Source organism: Carassius carassius, chromosome 24 (genome assembly GCF_963082965.1).
Source record: "Carassius carassius chromosome 24, fCarCar2.1, whole genome shotgun sequence".
In the NCBI taxonomy this organism is placed as follows: domain Eukaryota; kingdom Metazoa; phylum Chordata; class Actinopteri; order Cypriniformes; family Cyprinidae; genus Carassius; species Carassius carassius.
Genome location: NC_081778.1, coordinates 15,770,973 through 15,789,899, shown reverse-complemented (window position 1 = coordinate 15,789,899; position 18,927 = coordinate 15,770,973). Strand labels below are relative to the sequence as shown.

At 38.7% G+C, this 18,927-nt stretch overlaps 1 protein-coding gene across 1 annotated transcript in view; it reads left to right on the top strand.

Annotated features, from left to right (window-relative positions):
- LOC132102943 (sodium/potassium-transporting ATPase subunit alpha-3-like) overlaps nucleotides 1–18,851 on the top strand; it is a 28,151-nt gene extending 9,300 nt beyond the window's left edge. The window contains exons 3-22 of the mRNA XM_059507686.1: nucleotides 2,426–2,545; nucleotides 2,630–2,689; nucleotides 3,716–3,919; nucleotides 4,038–4,151; nucleotides 4,293–4,427; nucleotides 4,509–4,626; nucleotides 4,716–4,984; nucleotides 7,776–7,974; nucleotides 8,078–8,322; nucleotides 8,640–8,832; nucleotides 9,381–9,693; nucleotides 10,019–10,169; nucleotides 10,277–10,445; nucleotides 10,523–10,677; nucleotides 10,791–10,914; nucleotides 16,271–16,416; nucleotides 16,521–16,651; nucleotides 16,732–16,833; nucleotides 17,345–17,436; nucleotides 17,661–18,851. Of these exons, the coding sequence (XP_059363669.1) occupies nucleotides 2,426–2,545; nucleotides 2,630–2,689; nucleotides 3,716–3,919; nucleotides 4,038–4,151; nucleotides 4,293–4,427; nucleotides 4,509–4,626; nucleotides 4,716–4,984; nucleotides 7,776–7,974; nucleotides 8,078–8,322; nucleotides 8,640–8,832; nucleotides 9,381–9,693; nucleotides 10,019–10,169; nucleotides 10,277–10,445; nucleotides 10,523–10,677; nucleotides 10,791–10,914; nucleotides 16,271–16,416; nucleotides 16,521–16,651; nucleotides 16,732–16,833; nucleotides 17,345–17,436; nucleotides 17,661–17,689 (3,069 nt within the window). The 3' untranslated portion in view covers nucleotides 17,690–18,851. The remainder of the gene's footprint in view (nucleotides 1–2,425; nucleotides 2,546–2,629; nucleotides 2,690–3,715; nucleotides 3,920–4,037; nucleotides 4,152–4,292; nucleotides 4,428–4,508; nucleotides 4,627–4,715; nucleotides 4,985–7,775; nucleotides 7,975–8,077; nucleotides 8,323–8,639; nucleotides 8,833–9,380; nucleotides 9,694–10,018; nucleotides 10,170–10,276; nucleotides 10,446–10,522; nucleotides 10,678–10,790; nucleotides 10,915–16,270; nucleotides 16,417–16,520; nucleotides 16,652–16,731; nucleotides 16,834–17,344; nucleotides 17,437–17,660) is intronic.
- Nucleotides 18,852–18,927: the final 76 nt, after the last annotated feature.

Here is an 18,927-nt window from a genome sequence, read left to right as displayed (position 1 = left end):
CTATGTTGCAAAATCTATCTCAGTCCCTCTGCCCAAGCTTATATGGACATACATAAGTCCCTGAGCTCGACAGCCACACACTTTTCTTCTCTCTGTATCTCTTGTTCGGTAGAATGTGAACTTACATGTGCACACATGTAGACTGAATGAGTCCTTCAGTTTCAAGAGCATCAATAATTTGTGAGAAGAGTTCAGGGGACAGACATAAGTCGGTACCAGAGACTGTGTGTGTGTGTGTGTGTGTGTGTGTGTGTGTGTGTGTGTGTTCTGTCTTAGTCAGCTGAAATGTCTTTGTGCTGGTGTGTAATTCCAGCCCATCGTCTCTGGTTCTCTCACAGAGCAGTATGTCAGTCAGTAATGTTACCAAAAGAGCACAGTTATATCTCATCAGGAATTAGATAACCACTGTCACCTTTTAATGACATGCACCTTCTACGGTAGACTTCTACTGTAAACCATACTGTAATTTAAATCACATAAATATAGCAATGATAATGATAAATAACTGCAGATTTGAAGGGTTTTCTCTAAGGTTCAAATAAGTGGCTTTGGCACGAAAAAAAACTTTACTCACCAGTTTCTAAAGTTACTTGCCAATAAATTTATTATGAACTGAAAATAAAATGTTTTCAATAACAGTGTAAGAATCAGGCCTTCACTAATGTATGTGACATGAACAATTCAAAGATGAAGTAACTTCCATGGTATAACAACATTTATCTTAGTAGAAAATGTATTTATGTTATTTATGTTAATAAATAAATGTTATTTATGTTTATTTTTATTTTTTTTATTTATGTACACTTTTCAATGGATCTTCCATTAACAGGTGTGGCAAAAAGATTTAGAAACTGATCTTCTTGTCCTCTTTTTCTCAGACCCTTTCTGTATGTCTGATAGTTTATCTCTCAACATGAGCTTTACTCAAAGTTAATATTAATCTGATATCTCTAAGAATTTGCATCAGGTTTGTCTGTGAGAGAAAGAGTATGCTCTGTTCTTGGCCGCAGTGCAGGTATCAGTGCAGATCCTTCACATCTAAAGACACACACCTACCATAAAAACAGAAAAAGTATAGAAACATATTACACAGCATATATTATTATTATTATTATTTTCTTTTTAATCTATTTTCCTCTGACCACAACTCTCGTTATGGGTTTCTCCTTCTCATTTCTCTCATCGTTCCCTTTGTTCTTTGTGTGTATTCAGCTGTCTTTAATTTGATAGATATGAAAGAGGACCTGTGTGTATGTTTGCAGTGTTTCCAAGTATATCTCATCAGTTTTAATTTTTTTTACAAGCTTTCACACTGTTATGCCACTATTACAAAGTCAAACTCTAAAAGCTCCTAGATGTGCTTTTAGATGTGCTGTAAGATCAGTGTGAGCTGATAAGGGTGATCCTCACTTTCTATTCACTTAATTATTCAGTGGTGTCACCTACCATACACGCACTCGCTTTTGTCACAGGATCCGTGGCATTGTTGTGTCCCATGCAGGCTGGTTAGAAGGTCACTGTGTGTGTGCGGCTGTGTGTCCGCTTGGTTTTGGGCAGGTGGTGTGATGCTGAGAGTCATCAGGCATTAAAAGCAGCCGCTGACTGCGACAAGCTCACACTGATAGAGCAGCAGGTCAATATCTAATTACCACACAGGAAGTGACACATATTCCTCTGTCTCTCCCTCTTTCTCTCTGGTAATCTCTCTCTCTTTGAATTTCTCTCTTAGTCTGTCAGCTTTCTCTCAATCCCCACATCTGAAAGCTCTTTTCTCTTTCCATCTTCTCCCCTGTTTTGTTTCTTTTTATCTATCCATCCATCTTCTTCTCTCACGTTCTCATTCTCTTTTAATAGGCATCAACTGGCTGTGTGTGTGAGTCTACGTCTTTTGGTCTAAACCAGGCGTGTCGGTTCTGTTTTCATTTAGATAAAGAACAAAGCGTGAAAAATTATATTTAATATGTTTTGAAGCTCATGCACTCTCTGAAATGTGTTGTGTCTGCATGCATGTTTCACTACACATTTTAGACTTTCATGACACTGTAAACTGAAACAGACTGATATTCAACCTAATCAGAGTGTCTTTGATGCACAACAAGAGTCTTTGTGATGCCACACTCACTTCATATGAATGACAGAACGGTGGGAAGTTCTGTATTCTTTCAGCAAATTAAATGAGGTTAAATTACCTCTTTGAGGGGACCACACAAGCACAAAAGGGACGGATCTGTTCGGACACTACCCATGATCCACCATCTGCCAGACCAGTGTTCAAACTGAAATCACTGTAAATGTAGGGTAAATGACTTGAAATGTTCTTTATTATGATCTTATGTTGTTTGAACCACAGCAGGTAGAGATGAAAATCTCAGTTTCTGTGACTGAATGTCAAAAGTTAATTAACTGATTAATCTCTGTGTTTTAGTATGGGCGATCGGATAGCTACCGCGTGGCCACCACGCAAGATAAAGATGACAAAGTTTCTCCAAAGAAGCAGAAGAAGGGGGTCAAGGATCTTGATGATCTGAAAAAAGAAGTTCCCTTGGTAACAATCACACTCACAAAGCAGCATGGTAGCAATCTTTTGTCTTTTTCTTTTGTTAATTTCACTTTTTACCTTCCATTTCAGACAGAACACAAGATGTCAGTTGAGGAAGTATGCCGGAAATTTCAGACAGACATTGTTCAGGTAAACTCACAAATTATTTAGTGTATTCTAAAACCAGGTTTCCATGTTTTCTAAAAAATTATAATAATAAAAATAAAATAAAAAACAACAACAAAAAAACACCCTTTTCCAAATATAAATCTGATGTGTTTAGGTGATTTAAAATATAATAGAGCATAACATACTTATCTGAGTTTAAGTGTATGAAGAACAGGTCTTGAGAATGACAGTTTTGCAGCACTAATTGTCCACTAGGGAGCACCATACTCTGTATACCGGTAATAGATTGGTTTATTAACGTTTTGCATCCCCTGTAGGATGTACTTCTGCTGTAATGATGACAAAACTACTTGTGTTCAAACTTTTAAATTAACAGAAACTAGGAGTGTCAATAGGTGCCAGCAGATTACGATAATGACTGTGATTAATTTCATGATTCAAGATGTTTCTGTAACTGTATATGAAACAATTAAAACAACAGTTGTTGATGAAAAAAAATACATGTGTCAATCTTGTAATTAGCACTTATTTTAAATAAGGTTCTTGCTTATTTATTTATGTAATAAAAGTTTAGATCTTTTTAATAAGTAGAATAATATTATTATAAATAATATTTAAGAAGTAGATAATATTAGCTCAAAATGTATCTTGGGAATGACTGATGCACCAAACTGCTTATTATTGACCACTAGGGAGCACCATACACTATATAATACATTAATATTTATTTATGTAATATTTTAAATTACAATAAACAAATAAGAATGTATTTTAAATAATTTCAAGTCATCTTGTCACCTCCATGTAGCTATGTTTTCTGAGGCCCCCTGGAAGAGAACTGCTGGTATAATAGACCCTTATTAGTACACAGCATACTTTATATGTTCACACAGTGAATACTTAAAATAAAATGTAAAATTAGCATTTGAAAGTAACTTGATTTATTGAGATTAGTTTTTGCATTGTAGCTACTTAACTTGTAACTGAGTGGCACGACATTGATTTAATAAATTTAGACAATGATCTCTCTTTCTCTCTTTGCAAAAGGGTTTAACTAATGCAAAGGCTAGAGACTTTCTGGCAAGAGATGGGCCAAATGCTCTGACCCCACCTCCCACAACACCAGAGTGGGTTAAATTCTGCCGTCAGCTGTTCGGAGGTTTCTCCATCTTGCTGTGGACCGGAGCTATTCTTTGCTTTCTGGCCTACGCCATTCAGGCTGCTACCGAAGATGAGCCAGCTGGAGATAACGTGCGTATACATTCACACACTAGCACCATTAACTACACACATCCTTTTCAATGAATCGATATTGAATATGAATACATGAATAGAATAACTGAATGTGTCTCCTTTGGTCTCCTCTTAGTTGTACCTGGGTATTGTGCTGTCAGCTGTGGTCATCATCACTGGCTGCTTCTCCTACTTCCAGGAGGCAAAGAGCTCCAAGATCATGGAGTCATTTAAAAACATGGTGCCCCAGGTACTGGCGACACTCCTTGCAAATTTAAAATACACAGACAGACAAAGAAACAATGAGTAGAAAAAAACACTCTTTGTATCATGTATCTTGTGTAACAAGGACTCCTTAAAATTAAGTGTTACCCACTCTTTCTATCCACAGCAAGCATTAGTAATCCGTGAAGGAGAGAAGATGCAGATCAATGCTGAGGAAGTGGTAGCAGGCGACCTGGTAGAGGTCAAAGGTGGAGACCGAATCCCAGCTGACCTTAGAGTCATCTCTTCTCATGGCTGCAAGGTGTGTGGTTTATAAACCAGTCATTTGTAAATAATTGTTCCTGTGTTGCTACCCAGTGGACAACTGTGTGTCTTTACACAGGTGGATAACTCCTCCCTCACCGGCGAATCAGAACCTCAGACGAGATCACCTGACTGCACTCATGACAATCCTCTGGAAACCCGTAACATCGCTTTCTTCTCCACTAACTGTGTGGAAGGTGCAGGATTTGCTACAGTGAAGTGTTGAACCTGTCTACCTATGTAAATGTAAGGTTTAGAAGCGTGACATTTTTTGTTTCTCTGTTAGGCACTGCTCGTGGTATTGTGGTCTGCACTGGAGATCGCACCGTGATGGGCCGCATTGCCACACTGACTTCAGGACTGGATTCAGGGAAAACCCCCATCGCCAAGGAGATCGAGCACTTTATTCACATCATCACAGGCGTGGCTGTCTTCCTAGGACTGGCTTTCTTCATTCTGTCAATCATTTTGGGATACTCCTGGTTGGAGGCAGTCATTTTCCTCATCGGAATCATCGTTGCTAATGTGCCTGAGGGTCTGCTGGCTACTGTCACTGTGAGCACATTCAGTAATCTAAGCATTCGAATACAGTTCAGTAAAGTTAGCACAGTGTAACCAGTGCTGTCCAAAAATATTCAGCATGACCAGATAGTTTCCAGAGAAAATTACGCTGAAATGAACATTTTAGTGAATTAAAAACATTCAGTACAACCAAGGTAGACTGATTTCCAGCTAAATTAATCTCATGAACCACTTCTTTTCAGTGCATCAGAAATTTTGGAGCCTTTATGATTTATTTTGTGAAGCAGAAACATTTAGCATGACCAGTATAGTCTGATTCCTGGGCAAAAGACTAGAATTATTTTTAGTGCATCAAAACATACAGTGGATATATATCTAAATCAGTAAAAAGTCTCTTTAAACATATCTTTGATAATTTTTTTATTTATAAACATTTTATATGATCAATTCATAATCATTTGGGAATGGACATTTCTGATTGACCATTCTTAATCTGAACAAACTGCTTCCTGTCACTTACATAAGATGAAAACCAAAGAAGTGCATTATCAGCTACTCCAACACAAGCCATTCGTTCCAATAAAACTGAATGATTATTATTAATAAAGGTGCTTCTTAATAAATTAGAATGTTATGGAAAAGTTCATTTATTTCAGTAATTTAACTCAAATTGTGAAACTCGTGTATTAAATAAATTCAGTGCACACAGACTGAAGTAGTTTAAGTCTTTGGTTCTTTTAATTGTGATGATTTTGGCTCACAAGCCGAGTTCAGACTGCACGATTTTAGCCCACATTTGGCTCGCCGACAGGTTTTGAGAAATCGCGACAAATGCCCAAAATCACAGGCAAATCGGTGCTCGTTCACGCGTGTGACAATCACGCAGTGTGAATAAGCAAAATTAAGTGACGAGTCGCCAACGCCCGTGAGATATTTGGTATGCTAAATATCCATGCTGTGTGAAAAGTGTTCTGACTGAAAACTACATCGGCGATGACCGATAGCCAACGAGAGAGTAACATACAGAGCAGCAGGGAGTTCGGGGAGGATTTATAGAGCACAATATCCTCCCGTCTCCCGAACCATTTCCTTCTCCATATTCTTCTTTTCTTTTTCTTGTTTTCGCTGCAAATCAGCGAACAGGCAATTCGTATTTCAAGCTTCTTGCGGGCTACCATTTTTAATAATAATTCCAGTCTCACGTGAGAACTCGGTCTTGCACGCGTGATATCGCGTTGTTTCCTTGTCACATCTCGCGTGTGTTTGGTTGTGAAACGTAGTTTGTGTGCCAGACAGAGTTGTGCGGTGTGAAACCTTCTGTCGAAAAGAACAGTGGCCCGACCACTTCGAAAATCGTGCAGTCTGAACTTGGCTTAACAAAAACCCACCAATTCACTATCTCAACAAATTAGAATACTTAGAATTTTTAGTGAATTGTTGGCCTTCTGGAAAGTATGTTCATTTACTGTACATGTACTCAATACTTGGTAGGGGCTCCTTTTGATTTAATTACTGCCTCAATTCAGCGTAGTATGGAGGTGATCAGTTTGTGGCACTGCTGAGGTGGTATGCAAGCCCAGGTTTCTTTGACAGTGACCTTCAGCTCATCTGAATTTTTTTGGTCTCTTGTTTCTCATCTTCCTCTTTACAATAGCCCTTAGATTCTCTCTGGGGTTCAGGTCTGGTGAGTTTGCTGGCCCATCAAGCACACCAAAACCATGGTCATTTAACCAACTTTTGGTGTTTTTGGCAGTGTGGGCAGGTGCCAAATCCTGCTGGAAAACGAAATCAGCATGTTCAAAAAGCTGGTCAGCAGAATGAAGCATGAAGTGCTCAAAAATTTCTTGGTAAACGGGTGCAGTGACTTTGGTTTTCAAAAAACATGATGGACCAACACCAGCAGATGACATTGCACCCCAAATCATCACAGACTGTGGAAACTTAACACTGGACTTCAAGCAACTTGGGCTATGAGCTTCTCCACCCTTCCTCCAGACTCTAGGACCTTGGTTTCCAAATGAAATACAAAACTTGCTCTCATCTGAAAAGAGGACCCTTGGACCACTGGGCAACAGTCCAGTTCTTCTTCTCCTTAGCCCAGGTAAGACGCCTCAAGAGTGGCTTAACAAGAAGAATACAACAACTTTATCCAAATTCCTTGACATGTCTGTGTGTGATGGCCCTCGATGCCTTGACCCCAGCCTCAGTCCATTCCTTGTAAAGTTCACTCAAATTCCTGAATCAATTTTTCTTGACATTCCTCATGAGGCTGCGGTTCTCTTGGTTGCAACTTTTTCTTCCACACTTTTTCCTTCCACTCAACTTTCTGTTGACATGCTTAGATACAGCACTCTGTGAACAGCAATGAATGTTTGTGGCTTACCCTACTTGTGAAGGGTGTCAATGATTGTCTTCTGGACAACTGTCAGATCAGCAGTCTTCCCCATGATTGTGTAGCCTAGTGAACCAAACTGAGAGACCATTTTGAAGGCTCAGGAAACCTTTGCAGGTGTTTTGAGTTGATTAGCTGATAGGCATGTCACCATATTCTAATTTGTTAAGATCGCGAATTGGTGGGTTTTTTGTTAAATGTGAGCCAAAATAATCACAATTAAAAGATCAAAGACTTAAACTACTTCAGTCTGTGTGCATTGAACTTAATACATACGTTTCACAATTTAAGTTGAATCACTGAAATAAATTAACTTTTCCAAAACCTTCTAATTTATTGAGAAGCACTAATTCGCATGAGACGAACTGGAACAAATTTTTTATTCCTAAATGTAATTTAATCAACGTCTCTCTTATGTCTCTTTAATCTCAGGTGTGTCTCACACTGACGGCGAAGCGTATGGCTCGGAAGAATTGCCTGGTTAAGAATCTCGAAGCCGTAGAGACACTAGGATCCACCTCAACTATCTGCTCAGATAAGACTGGAACTCTGACACAGAATCGAATGACTGTTGCACACATGTGGTTTGACAACCAGATCCATGAAGCTGATACCACTGAAGATCAGTCTGGTTTGTTCTTTTCTTCTAATGCAGAGCCTAATGGTGATCTGGTCTTGCCCACTTTATGACACCATTTTTTCCCTCCAGAGTCTAAGTTGGTCTCTTTCTGCAGGTGCATCATTTGATAAGAGCTCAGTGACGTGGGTGTCTCTGGCCCGTGTGGCGGCTCTGTGTAACAGGGCTGTGTTTCAGGCGGGACAAGATCCTCTGCCTATCCTAAAGAGGGATGTGGCAGGTGATGCATCTGAGTCTGCCCTGCTCAAGTGTATCGAGCTTTCCTGTGGCTCAGTGAAGATGATGAGAGAGAAAAATAAGAAAGTAGCCGAAATCCCATTCAACTCCACTAACAAATACCAGGTTTGTCATCCGTTACTGATTTTCTAAATCAAACAGAAAATATCAGTATGAGTTACATCAATGGAAAAGCTGAGATTAAACAAACAAACAATAGCACATAGTGTAGTGCAAATACGGTTGTTGTTGTTGTGAAAATAGTGGAACTTAATATTGTTTGGTTCTGATAAAAGACTAAATGTAAATCTGAAATTGTTTTTTTTTAATCAGATGTGGATAATAAAGTGTGTGGAGCACCTCTGCAGCATGTCAAAAATAGAAGTGGGGTATTATCACAATTTTAGTCAAGCTCAGTCATCCCTCTTTCCATATTTACCCAGCTGTCCATTCATGAGACAGAAGACCCCAATGATAACCGCTACCTGTTGGTGATGAAAGGGGCACCAGAGCGCATCCTAGATCGATGTTCCACTATAATGCTGCAGGGTAAAGAGCAGCCAATGGATGAGGAGATGAAGGAGGCCTTCCAGAACGCCTACCTGGAGCTTGGAGGTCTTGGGGAGCGAGTGCTTGGTGGGTATATATGGTATTATTACACAGCTCTCTAGAATATTCAAATCCTATTGGTTAGTCACGGCATTCTAGGTCAAATATTTTTGTATAATGATCACTAAACTGTATAATTGACTGTTAGCACTCTGTGGTTTCTTTCTTCACTGAAATCAATTATTTTAAATGTTCAATTAATAATTTGATGTCCATTTATGGAAGTTTGAGTGGCTGTGTAATAAGCAGAAAAAATAAACCCCTTTATGATAAATGAATGGTTATAAAATATAGCCGCCTTCAAATTTTATATATATAAAAATTTATTATTTCAAAGTATATGCATCAAAAGTTTGGATTTTTGTTTCCCAAAATTGAATAAATTGCATTTTAAAATATATTCAAAAAGGAAAAAAAGTTATTTTAAATTATAGTAGTATTTCCGAATATTACTGTTTTTATTGTATTTTTCATTAAAAAAATGCAGTCTTTGTGGGAATAAGAAATATCTTTCAAAACATTAAAGAACCCAATTATATATTATAAAAATGTGTAAACTTGCCTTCTTTCCACAGGATTCTGCCATGTCTTGATGCCTGAGGACCAGTACCCAAAAGGCTTTGCCTTTGACACAGAAGATGTGAATTTCCATACAGACAACCTTTGCTTTATAGGTCTGATGTCCATGATCGACCCGCCCCGTGCTGCCGTGCCTGACGCAGTGGGAAAGTGCCGTTCTGCTGGAATCAAGGTCATTATGGTGACCGGAGATCACCCCATCACTGCCAAGGCCATCGCCAAGGGTGTGGGCATCATCTCAGAGGGTAACGAGACTGTGGAAGACATTGCTGCCCGCCTCAACATCCCCGTCAGTCAGGTCAATCCCAGGTAATACAATGACCAGCACTGTAAATGCACATCACATATCAACATGCATTAATGGTACGGTCGGATTAGTGAAATTTCATGTCCAAAAAAGGTGTCATTGTCTGTCAATAATATAATGATGAATGAAGCACAACTCACACAGAAATCACTTCCAAACCAAGCAGTTTCTATTGGTCAACATGGCCAACTTGAACCTTTTGCGAAATCTGTATGGCAAAATATTTCGCACTCACACAAAACTGCTTTTAAAATATTGGATTTTGCCTGTAAAAATTTGCCGGACAAAGTTATTTATATATTTACCAGCATTTATTGTTTGTTTCAGGGATGCCAAAGCTTGTGTGATTCATGGAACAGATCTGAAGGACTATTCTCAGGAGCAAATAGATGAAGTTCTGCAGAATCACACTGAGATCGTGTTTGCCAGGACGTCTCCTCAGCAAAAACTCATCATTGTAGAGGGTTGCCAGCGGCAGGTAAACGCACATGTTGGTATTCAAGATTGTTTGTGGTCCTTTGTAATTTTAATAAAGTACTGATTATTGTTTTCTATACATGTCCTGTTTGTTTTTCTGTCACTTAGGGAGCCATTGTGGCTGTAACAGGTGATGGTGTGAATGACTCTCCAGCCCTGAAGATGGCTGATATTGGTGTTGCCATGGGCATTGCTGGGTCTGATGTGTCTAAACAGGCTGCTGACATGATTCTGCTGGACGACAACTTTGCCTCCATTGTTACTGGAGTAGAAGAAGGTGAGTAAGACTATTGAGTAGGAGGACAGGACTGATGTTGTCAAACAAAATATATAAATTAATTTCTCCCCATTCAGGCCGACTTATCTTTGATAATTTGAAGAAGTCTATTGCGTACACCCTGACCAGCAACATCCCTGAGATCACCCCCTTCCTGTTCTTCATTATTGTCAATATCCCTCTGCCCCTGGGCACCATCACCATCCTCTGCATCGACCTGGGAACCGACATGGTAAGCACTAAAATAATGAAAGAACAATAGGAAAAATAATGACCTACTCTCAGACCAATATTCACAATAATTTACCCATTCACAGAAACTTAACTTTATATGTACCTCCACAGGTACCTGCTATTTCCCTAGCTTATGAGGCTGCTGAGAGTGACATCATGAAGAGGCAGCCCAGGAACCCTAAGAGAGACAAACTTGTGAACGAGCGTCTCATCAGCATTGCTTATGGACAAATTGGTTAGTCACAAACAACTTTGAAACTGTTTGCTTTGCCACTTTGCATCTTGGTCACATCACCACCTCGGGTGTGCATTATTTTTCTAATAATTCAATGGCCCATAGTCAATTATTCAGCTTATACTCTGGTTACCACACCTGAAAACACTGATCAGATGATATTTCTCAAGGCATTTGTCCGTTTTTTGTACTTAAAACGCTATTGTGAGTAGGATTAATTTCTTGCACATCTCATCCAACGCCTCCGTTGCTAATTCCAAAACTTCATTTTAGACCTAGTAATGGAGGCTTGAGCCAGGGGCATTGCTAGTGGGGGGGGGAAGGGTGACAGAGTGTACAGGTGCATCTCAATAAATTAGAATGTCCTGGAAAAGTTCATTTATTTCAGTAATTCAACTCAAATTGGGAAATTGAATGCACACAGACTGAAGTAGTTTAAGTCTTTGGTTCTTTTAATTTTGATGATTTTGGCTCACTTTTAACAAAAAAAACAAATAAAAAAATTAGAATATGGTGACATCCAAATAAGCTAATCAACTCAAAACACCTGGAAATGTTTACTGAGCCTTCAAAATGGTATCTCAGTTTGGTTCACTAGGCTACACAATCATGGGCAAGACTGCTGATCTGACAGTTGTCCAGAAGACTATCATTGACACCCTTCACAAGGAGGGAAAGCCACAAACATTCATTGCCAAAGAAGCTGGCTGTTCACAGAGTGCTGTAGCGAAGCATGTTAACAGAAAGTTGAGTGGGAGGAAAAGTTGTGGAAGAAAAAGATGCACAACTAACCAAGAGAACCGCAGCCTTATGATGATTGTCAAGCAAAATCGATTCAAGAATTTGAGTAACTTTAGAAGTAATGGACTGAGGCTGGGGTCAAGGCATCGAGAGCCACCAAACACAGTTGTGTCAGGGAATTTGGATACAGTTGTCGTATTCCTCTTGTTAAGCCACTCCTGAAGCGTCTTACCTGGGCTAAGGAGAAGAAGAAATGGACTGTTGCCAGTGGTCCAAATTCCTCTTTTCAGATGAGAGCAAGTTTTGTATTTCATTTGGAAACCAAGGTCCTAGAGTCTGGAGGAAGGGTAGAGAAGCTCATAGTAGATCTAACGTTACAATGGATTCAATCATTTTCCTCCACAAAAACATGTAGACCTAGCCCAATCTCTGTGAGTAAAGGTTTTTCAAATGATAACTAAATATTCATTGAGTCTTAAATGCATAATGTAGACAGAGTATATAGGCTAATGTTGGCATTATTCTTTTATTTAATGTCCGCTGCTAGTTGCGAAGCAAATCCGGCGGAGCCGGAGCCTTTATCTAATTCCGTTATTGCCAAATACCTATCTCAATTTAAAATTTATCTTAATTTAATTTGTTAAAAATAGACTCGTTTTTATTGGTGCGTTGGCCTATAAATCGAATGGACTATGCTTAGGCCTATTTAGAGTGCTGAGATGTTAAGATGTCACAGAGGACTTATTTTATTTCTTTGTTCCAACTTCCAAGTGGCCTAGTCTACGTTAGTTATGAATAAATTATGTTAAAACATGTATAAATGACTAATTCTTGACAAAAGGCAAAAGAGCTGTGTGTGTGCGCACATTTGAATAATGTCGGACTGTAAACGGGTTCGGGCTTTTAAAAAGCTGTCAATCAAAATGTACTTGTCGGGCTCAGGACGAAATCTGTCGGGCTCGGGTCCTGTCGGGCCTAACTTTTAAGGCCCGATTACAGCTCTAGCTCATAGCCCAAGTTGCTTGAAGTCCAGTGTTAAGTTTCTACAGTCTGAATGAATTGGGGTGCAATGTCATCTGCTGGTGTTAGTCCATTGTGTTTTTTGAAAACCAGTCACTGCACCCGTTTACCAAGAAATCTTGGAGCACTTCATTATTCTTTCTGCTGACCAACTTTTTGAAGATGCTGATTTCATTTTCCAGCAGGAATTGGCACCTGCCCACACTGCCAAAAACACCAAAAGTTGGTTAAATGACCATGGTTTTGGTGTGCTTGATGGGCCAGCAAACTCACCAGACCTTATCCCCATAGAGAAACTATGGGTTATTGTCAAGAGGAAGATGAGAAACAAGACTAAAAAATGCAGATGAGATGATGGCCACTGTCAAAGAAACCTGGGCTTGCATATCACCTCAGCAGTGCCACAAACTGATCACCTCCATACTACGCTGAATTGAGGCAATAATTAAATCAAAAGGAGCCCCTACCAAGTATTGAGTACATGTACAGTAAATGAACATACTTTCCAGAAGGCCAACAATTCACTAAAAATGTTTTTTTTTATTTGTCTTATGAAGTATTCATTTTTTTTTAGATGTGAGTGAAAATCATCACAATTAAAAGAACCAAAGACTTAAACTACTTCAGTCTGTGTGCATTTAATTTATTTAATACACAAGTTTCACAATTTGAGTTGAATTACTGAAATAAATTAACTTTTCCACGACATTATAATTTATTGAGATGCACCTGTATAGGGCCCAGAGGTCTGGGGGGCCCGCGATCTGCTCCCACCCCCCAAACGTTATTTTGTGTGCACAAGCCATTCCCCCAGGGGTCTACAGTGCGACCATTGCATTTGTGACTGAAAACTACTATGTGCTGTGACTATTTAAAAAATATAAATAAATAAATAAAAATGTAAGCACCAGTGCAACTGACCCAATCAGCATATTTTGCGCCCGGGAAACATTCAAAGGTTTTTACAACATGTTTTTGCAGCGTTGAGTAATGTAGCAAAGACATTTCTATTGATTCATTGAATGCAATGTTAATCAGAATCCAATCACTGCTCAAAACACCTGCTTATGCAAACTCAAGTCCTCTCATTAACAAATAGGTGAATTTTTAAAGTGAATTTGAAAGATTATTAAGGGAGTTTGCAAATGTGATGGATTTTAATACAACAGATCAATTAATAAGAAGTTAATATCAAGTGTCTTACATTGTCTGACTATAGCAATATTGCCTGATTTTTCTCTGTCAACGAAAATAGCTTATAAGTCAATCTCCAAGCAAACACAGCTGTTTTGTTTATGAATGAATGCGTTTTAAATTAATCTTATTTAATGATTCAACTACCCATCACAGACTTACAAGCTCCTGAATGAATCAGCCATTCTAAAGAATCAATTGAATGAATAGGCTTGTTTGAGATGAGCAAAATCTGCACAGAACTGATCACCGGTGATCACCGTGAGATGCATGCCAGTAAGAAAAGTGTCTGAGTTACATCCGCCTTGCTCTGATGTCCTGCTGACGTGTGCCAAAAAACTGTCGCGACGGCAAGGCGGCTGTGTCGGACTGAGCAGTTGAGCGCAGTTGCTCTCCACCGACTGCGCTGATCAAAAGCATGATGAGAAACGACTGACTGATGACACAGCTTCATGCTCATTGGCTGAGAAGGTCAACGGATACATTTTCTCTTTCTTCTAAGAATTAGATTACCCATTTATTTATTTATATTTACATGAACTAAACAAAACACCTAGTGAAGTTAAGAATTAGGACATGCGTTATTTTATTTAAATTTTAATTAGAATTCTTCCTTGTTGTAATTTTCACTTTATTCTATTGTATGTTTGTGTGAATTAATAAATCAATCCATTAAAAATATACATGCACACGTACATATCTAAATAGACTGTTTAGCCATTATGCCTCATCTTTGTGTGGTTTCATCTGAGAAGTGTCAGGGTCTGGCTTAAAACAAGGGAAGAAATTCTGAAGAATGTTTGCTACAAAAACAGCTTTGACTTGCATAGTTTGGAAAAAATACTATGGACGTGATCTGCACATGATAACAAAACCGTGGTATTTCGATTACATCCACTTCGTCTGCGATAACAAACGCGAACGCGATCTCCTCCATTGCTGACGTTTGCAGGCGACAAAACAGCGAGATTCAGGAAGTGTCCGACTTCAAAGCAGGGGGGCAGGGTTTCATATTTTTTTGAAGCACCCCTGGGCGCCGCCATTGGCTAGCGGACCTTGACCCCTCCCCTTACTGCAGCCGCCTACTCTTGCCTACATTTCAGGCGAGGCAAGGCACATCTCAAACAAGCCTAATGATTCTGTGACAAACTGCGTGACTTGCTGCCACCTACTGGCAGGTTTAGTTAAATTTTTTAAGTATCCTTTGAGTTGTTTAAATCATTTCAGTCAATCAATCAATCAATATTTTAGTTTTTTCAAGATGTTATATTTAAAATATTAATTTCATAAGATTGTTATGAATTTAAAACATCTATGTCACCTCTAAGCCTAGTTAAACTTCTGTAAATACCTAGCCTGTATGCCACTTATGTGTTCTTCTGTGCCACCTCTGTAATGCAAATTAATGATTTCTTTTGATTGGTAAATTCTTATTCTGCTTGTTCTTATTTTATTGTTTGAATTAGAAATGTTTGATGTGTACAGGGTCCAGTTTCCTAGCAACAGCCCTGGCTTGAGCCATTGCCAGCAGACTAATGCAGATATTAAAATTAATTATAATTAAGTTATTAGACAGAGCAAGAGAGAGAGAGAGGGGGAGAGAAAGAGAGAAAGAGAGAGAGAGCGTAGCTATATTACCCCTGAGTCTGTGTCAAAACATGGAAATGATCTGTTGTTTTTATCATATTGCTTACTATATCTATTATTGTGGGTTTTGGTTATTGTGCTGTTGTAAGACCCTTGAAATAACAGAAATCACTTGGCGAAGGGACATGGACATGTAATGCGATCCACAGCTGCCTGGAACAATGTTAACTGTGTGTTTCCCTGAAAATAATTGCACACCTTGCAATTGTGTGTCTATGCGTGGACTACGACGTAGGTTCGACGCAGAAGTATAAATTGGACTTTAGAATGTTCGTCAGCCAATCATATTCAAGCGTTCAACAGCCCCATAGCATAAGCTACTAATATTAGGGCTTCCATGGTCATAAACTAAAACTAAATTGTGAGTTCTAGGCCCTGAAAAGTAATGGTAATTAACAAAATAATGGGGGTTGGGTAATCATCTATTTATTATCCAGCTGATCCTAAACTTTTGAAAAGTAGCATATATATATATATATATATATATATATATCATTCAGATGTTAGAACATTAAACGTAAAGCATTAAATATTTGAACAGAGCTTACTTATGTACAGATTTTCTCATAGTACCACAAATAAAACTAGAGAATATGATGAACTTGTCTATAAACAAGAAAGAAACATTGTTTAACTATTATATCATTTAGTAAATTTAATATGTTATTTTATAAATCTGTCATGAATATTAAATTGTGCAGGCATCTGCTAAAAAAAAGAAAAAGAAAAAGTAAGCATGTGTTTGTGTGTGTAGGTATGATCCAGGCTTTGGGTGGTTTCTTCAGCTATTTTGTGATTTTGGCTGAGAATGGCTTCCTTCCTTCACTGCTCGTGGGTATCAGACTCAACTGGGATGACCGTTCAATGAATGACCTGGAAGACAGTTACGGACAGCAGTGGGTGAGTGTTTTAGCGAGTTATGAAGGTGATTAGATGTCACGCTTGTCTCAAAGGTTTAAAGACTTTCCCTGCATGTTGTAAGATTGTGTGTTCATGATCCCCAGACATACGAGCAGAGGAAGATCGTCGAGTTTACATGTCACACAGCGTTCTTTGTCAGTATTGTGGTTGTACAATGGGCTGATGTCATCATCTGCAAGACTAGACGTAATTCAGTATTCCAGCAGGGCATGAAGTGAGTTCAGGAAGTGTGTGTACATTTATGTATTTAAATCAACGAGAACATATGATCTAACTGTGTTTGTCCTTTTACAGGAATAAGATTCTGATCTTTGGGCTGTTTGAAGAAACAGCTCTTGCTGCATTCCTCTCATACTGCCCAGGCATGGATGTGGCCCTCAGGATGTACCCGCTCAAGTGAGATCAACACACACACATGTACAAATGCATACATGAAAATGGATTTTCCAGTTACTAGCACATATCCAGTTCCAACTCTAGGGTCAGTTAGGTTTTTCTCTTTGTTTTGAAAGGAATGAATCATTTTAATCAGCAAGGAAGAACAAAAATGACAGGAAAGACTTCAGTGTTCTATTTCAAATGAAAAGTATAACCATTCAGATAGGAATTCGTGCTCCTCATGTTTTTGAATATGGGGTGTAAAAATGCATAAATGCATTGATATGAAAATGAATCATACAGTAGCAAAAGAATCTGAAACTGATTCAGATTTCATGATTCATTTTATTAGTAAATAGGCTATTTAATTATTAGGTCAGTAATAAATACACTCATTTGAAATTTACATACAGTATATCGCATGATCCAAATGTTAAGGTTCCATAATCTTTTATATGAAGTTTATGGTACTCAAAGTATTCTGCGATTTAAAACAGTCTCTCTTTTCATTTGTTTCTCTCATCTCCAGGCCGAGCTGGTGGTTCTGTGCTTTCCCATACAGTTTCTTAATCTTTGTTTATGATGAGGTCCGAAAGCTGCTCCTGCGCCGGAACCCCGGTGGTACGTGTCCCTTCATACTGTCCCAAAGACACATGCACAAAATTACACACTTCTTATGAGTATATCTTGCATAAAGCCCCCGATTTGGATCATTAAATGTCTTTGTTTGCATCAGGGATACAATAAAACACTGTTTAATTAAGAATTAAATGAAAACTCACCAGATGTGCAGCATTTCTCAAAGTGATTACTGCATTTTTCTCTTTGTTTTTTGTTTTTTGCAGGATGGGTGGAAAGGGAGACATATTACTGATCAACAAATCTTCTTTAATCACATTCCTACATCTTTCATTTTGTTCTGCTACTTCTCTTCCCAAACAAGACGCAAACCATCCTCTCCCGCCGTCCAGCAGCTTTAAGCCAATAGCACGTCTCTCTCCAAAGAGGAAACCACAAAGCACCTTCCACACTTTCAAATGTTCACCTCATGCCCCCCATTTCCTATAATAATCTTTGCATGTATTTTCACACGGCTGTGTACATAAAGTCCTCTATATACCTAAAGCGGGCAGCTGCATAATCATTATGTAGATACGAAAGGAGATTTTGACGCAAAAATGGGAGTATGTACGCCCGCCTATTAAAAAAGGCCGTCCCTTCACCTCTCCTTTACATCCATGCCTTTTCCCTCAACCTATCGTCCATTCACACACGCATACAGACATCACACAAAACCTGTTGTTGGATCCCAACGCACACACTTAACTCTGTTTAACATAGGAAGGTTGACTTATTTCACTCATGTTTTGTCAATAATTGTGCTTGTTAATTGATTTGTGTTCTTGAATCACTAATGGAGGTGGTTTTGGTGGCTTTGTTTATATATTTTGTTTTCTACTTAAGTTTGACATTGGAATCCTCTTACTCTCACTGACGTTCTTTTGCTGTCTTTGTGTGCTTGTTTGACCGCTACAATAATCCCAAATGCTCTCAGTCTCTGTGTTGTAGGGAAAATGTAAACAATACCACATCTGATTAAATGAATAAAGACATATCTTGGCAGATAGAAACACTGAAAAACAGTATAAAATGATTCTCTTGTATGTTTGAACTCATGTGATTGAAACAAAAGAATTCAGTTTCCTGACAGGTTCTGTACAGAAAACTAGTATGATGTTAACAGCATCTCTGGAATAAAATCAACCGTCATTGTGAACCGAAACACGCCAGGTTTTGATTGGTATGAAGCAGTATCAGGTCTGGTTGTCTGTCTGTCTGTCTGTCTGTCTGTGTCTGTGTCTGTGTCTGTGTCTGTGTCTGTGTCTGTGTCTGTGTGTGTGTGTGTGGAGGGACCGTGCGTTGTTGCAGTCTAACAGATGTGTGAATATTGAAACTAAAGACAAGGACACAACTACTGGTAGAAACATGAATCTGAAAGGTCAAATCCAATAAAACATCTAGTACATTTAATACTACCAAGTGATGTCTGTCTCTTCATTTCCCTTTTTCAACTCTTACTGAATCACATGTAGTTAAGTGTTGTTAATGTAA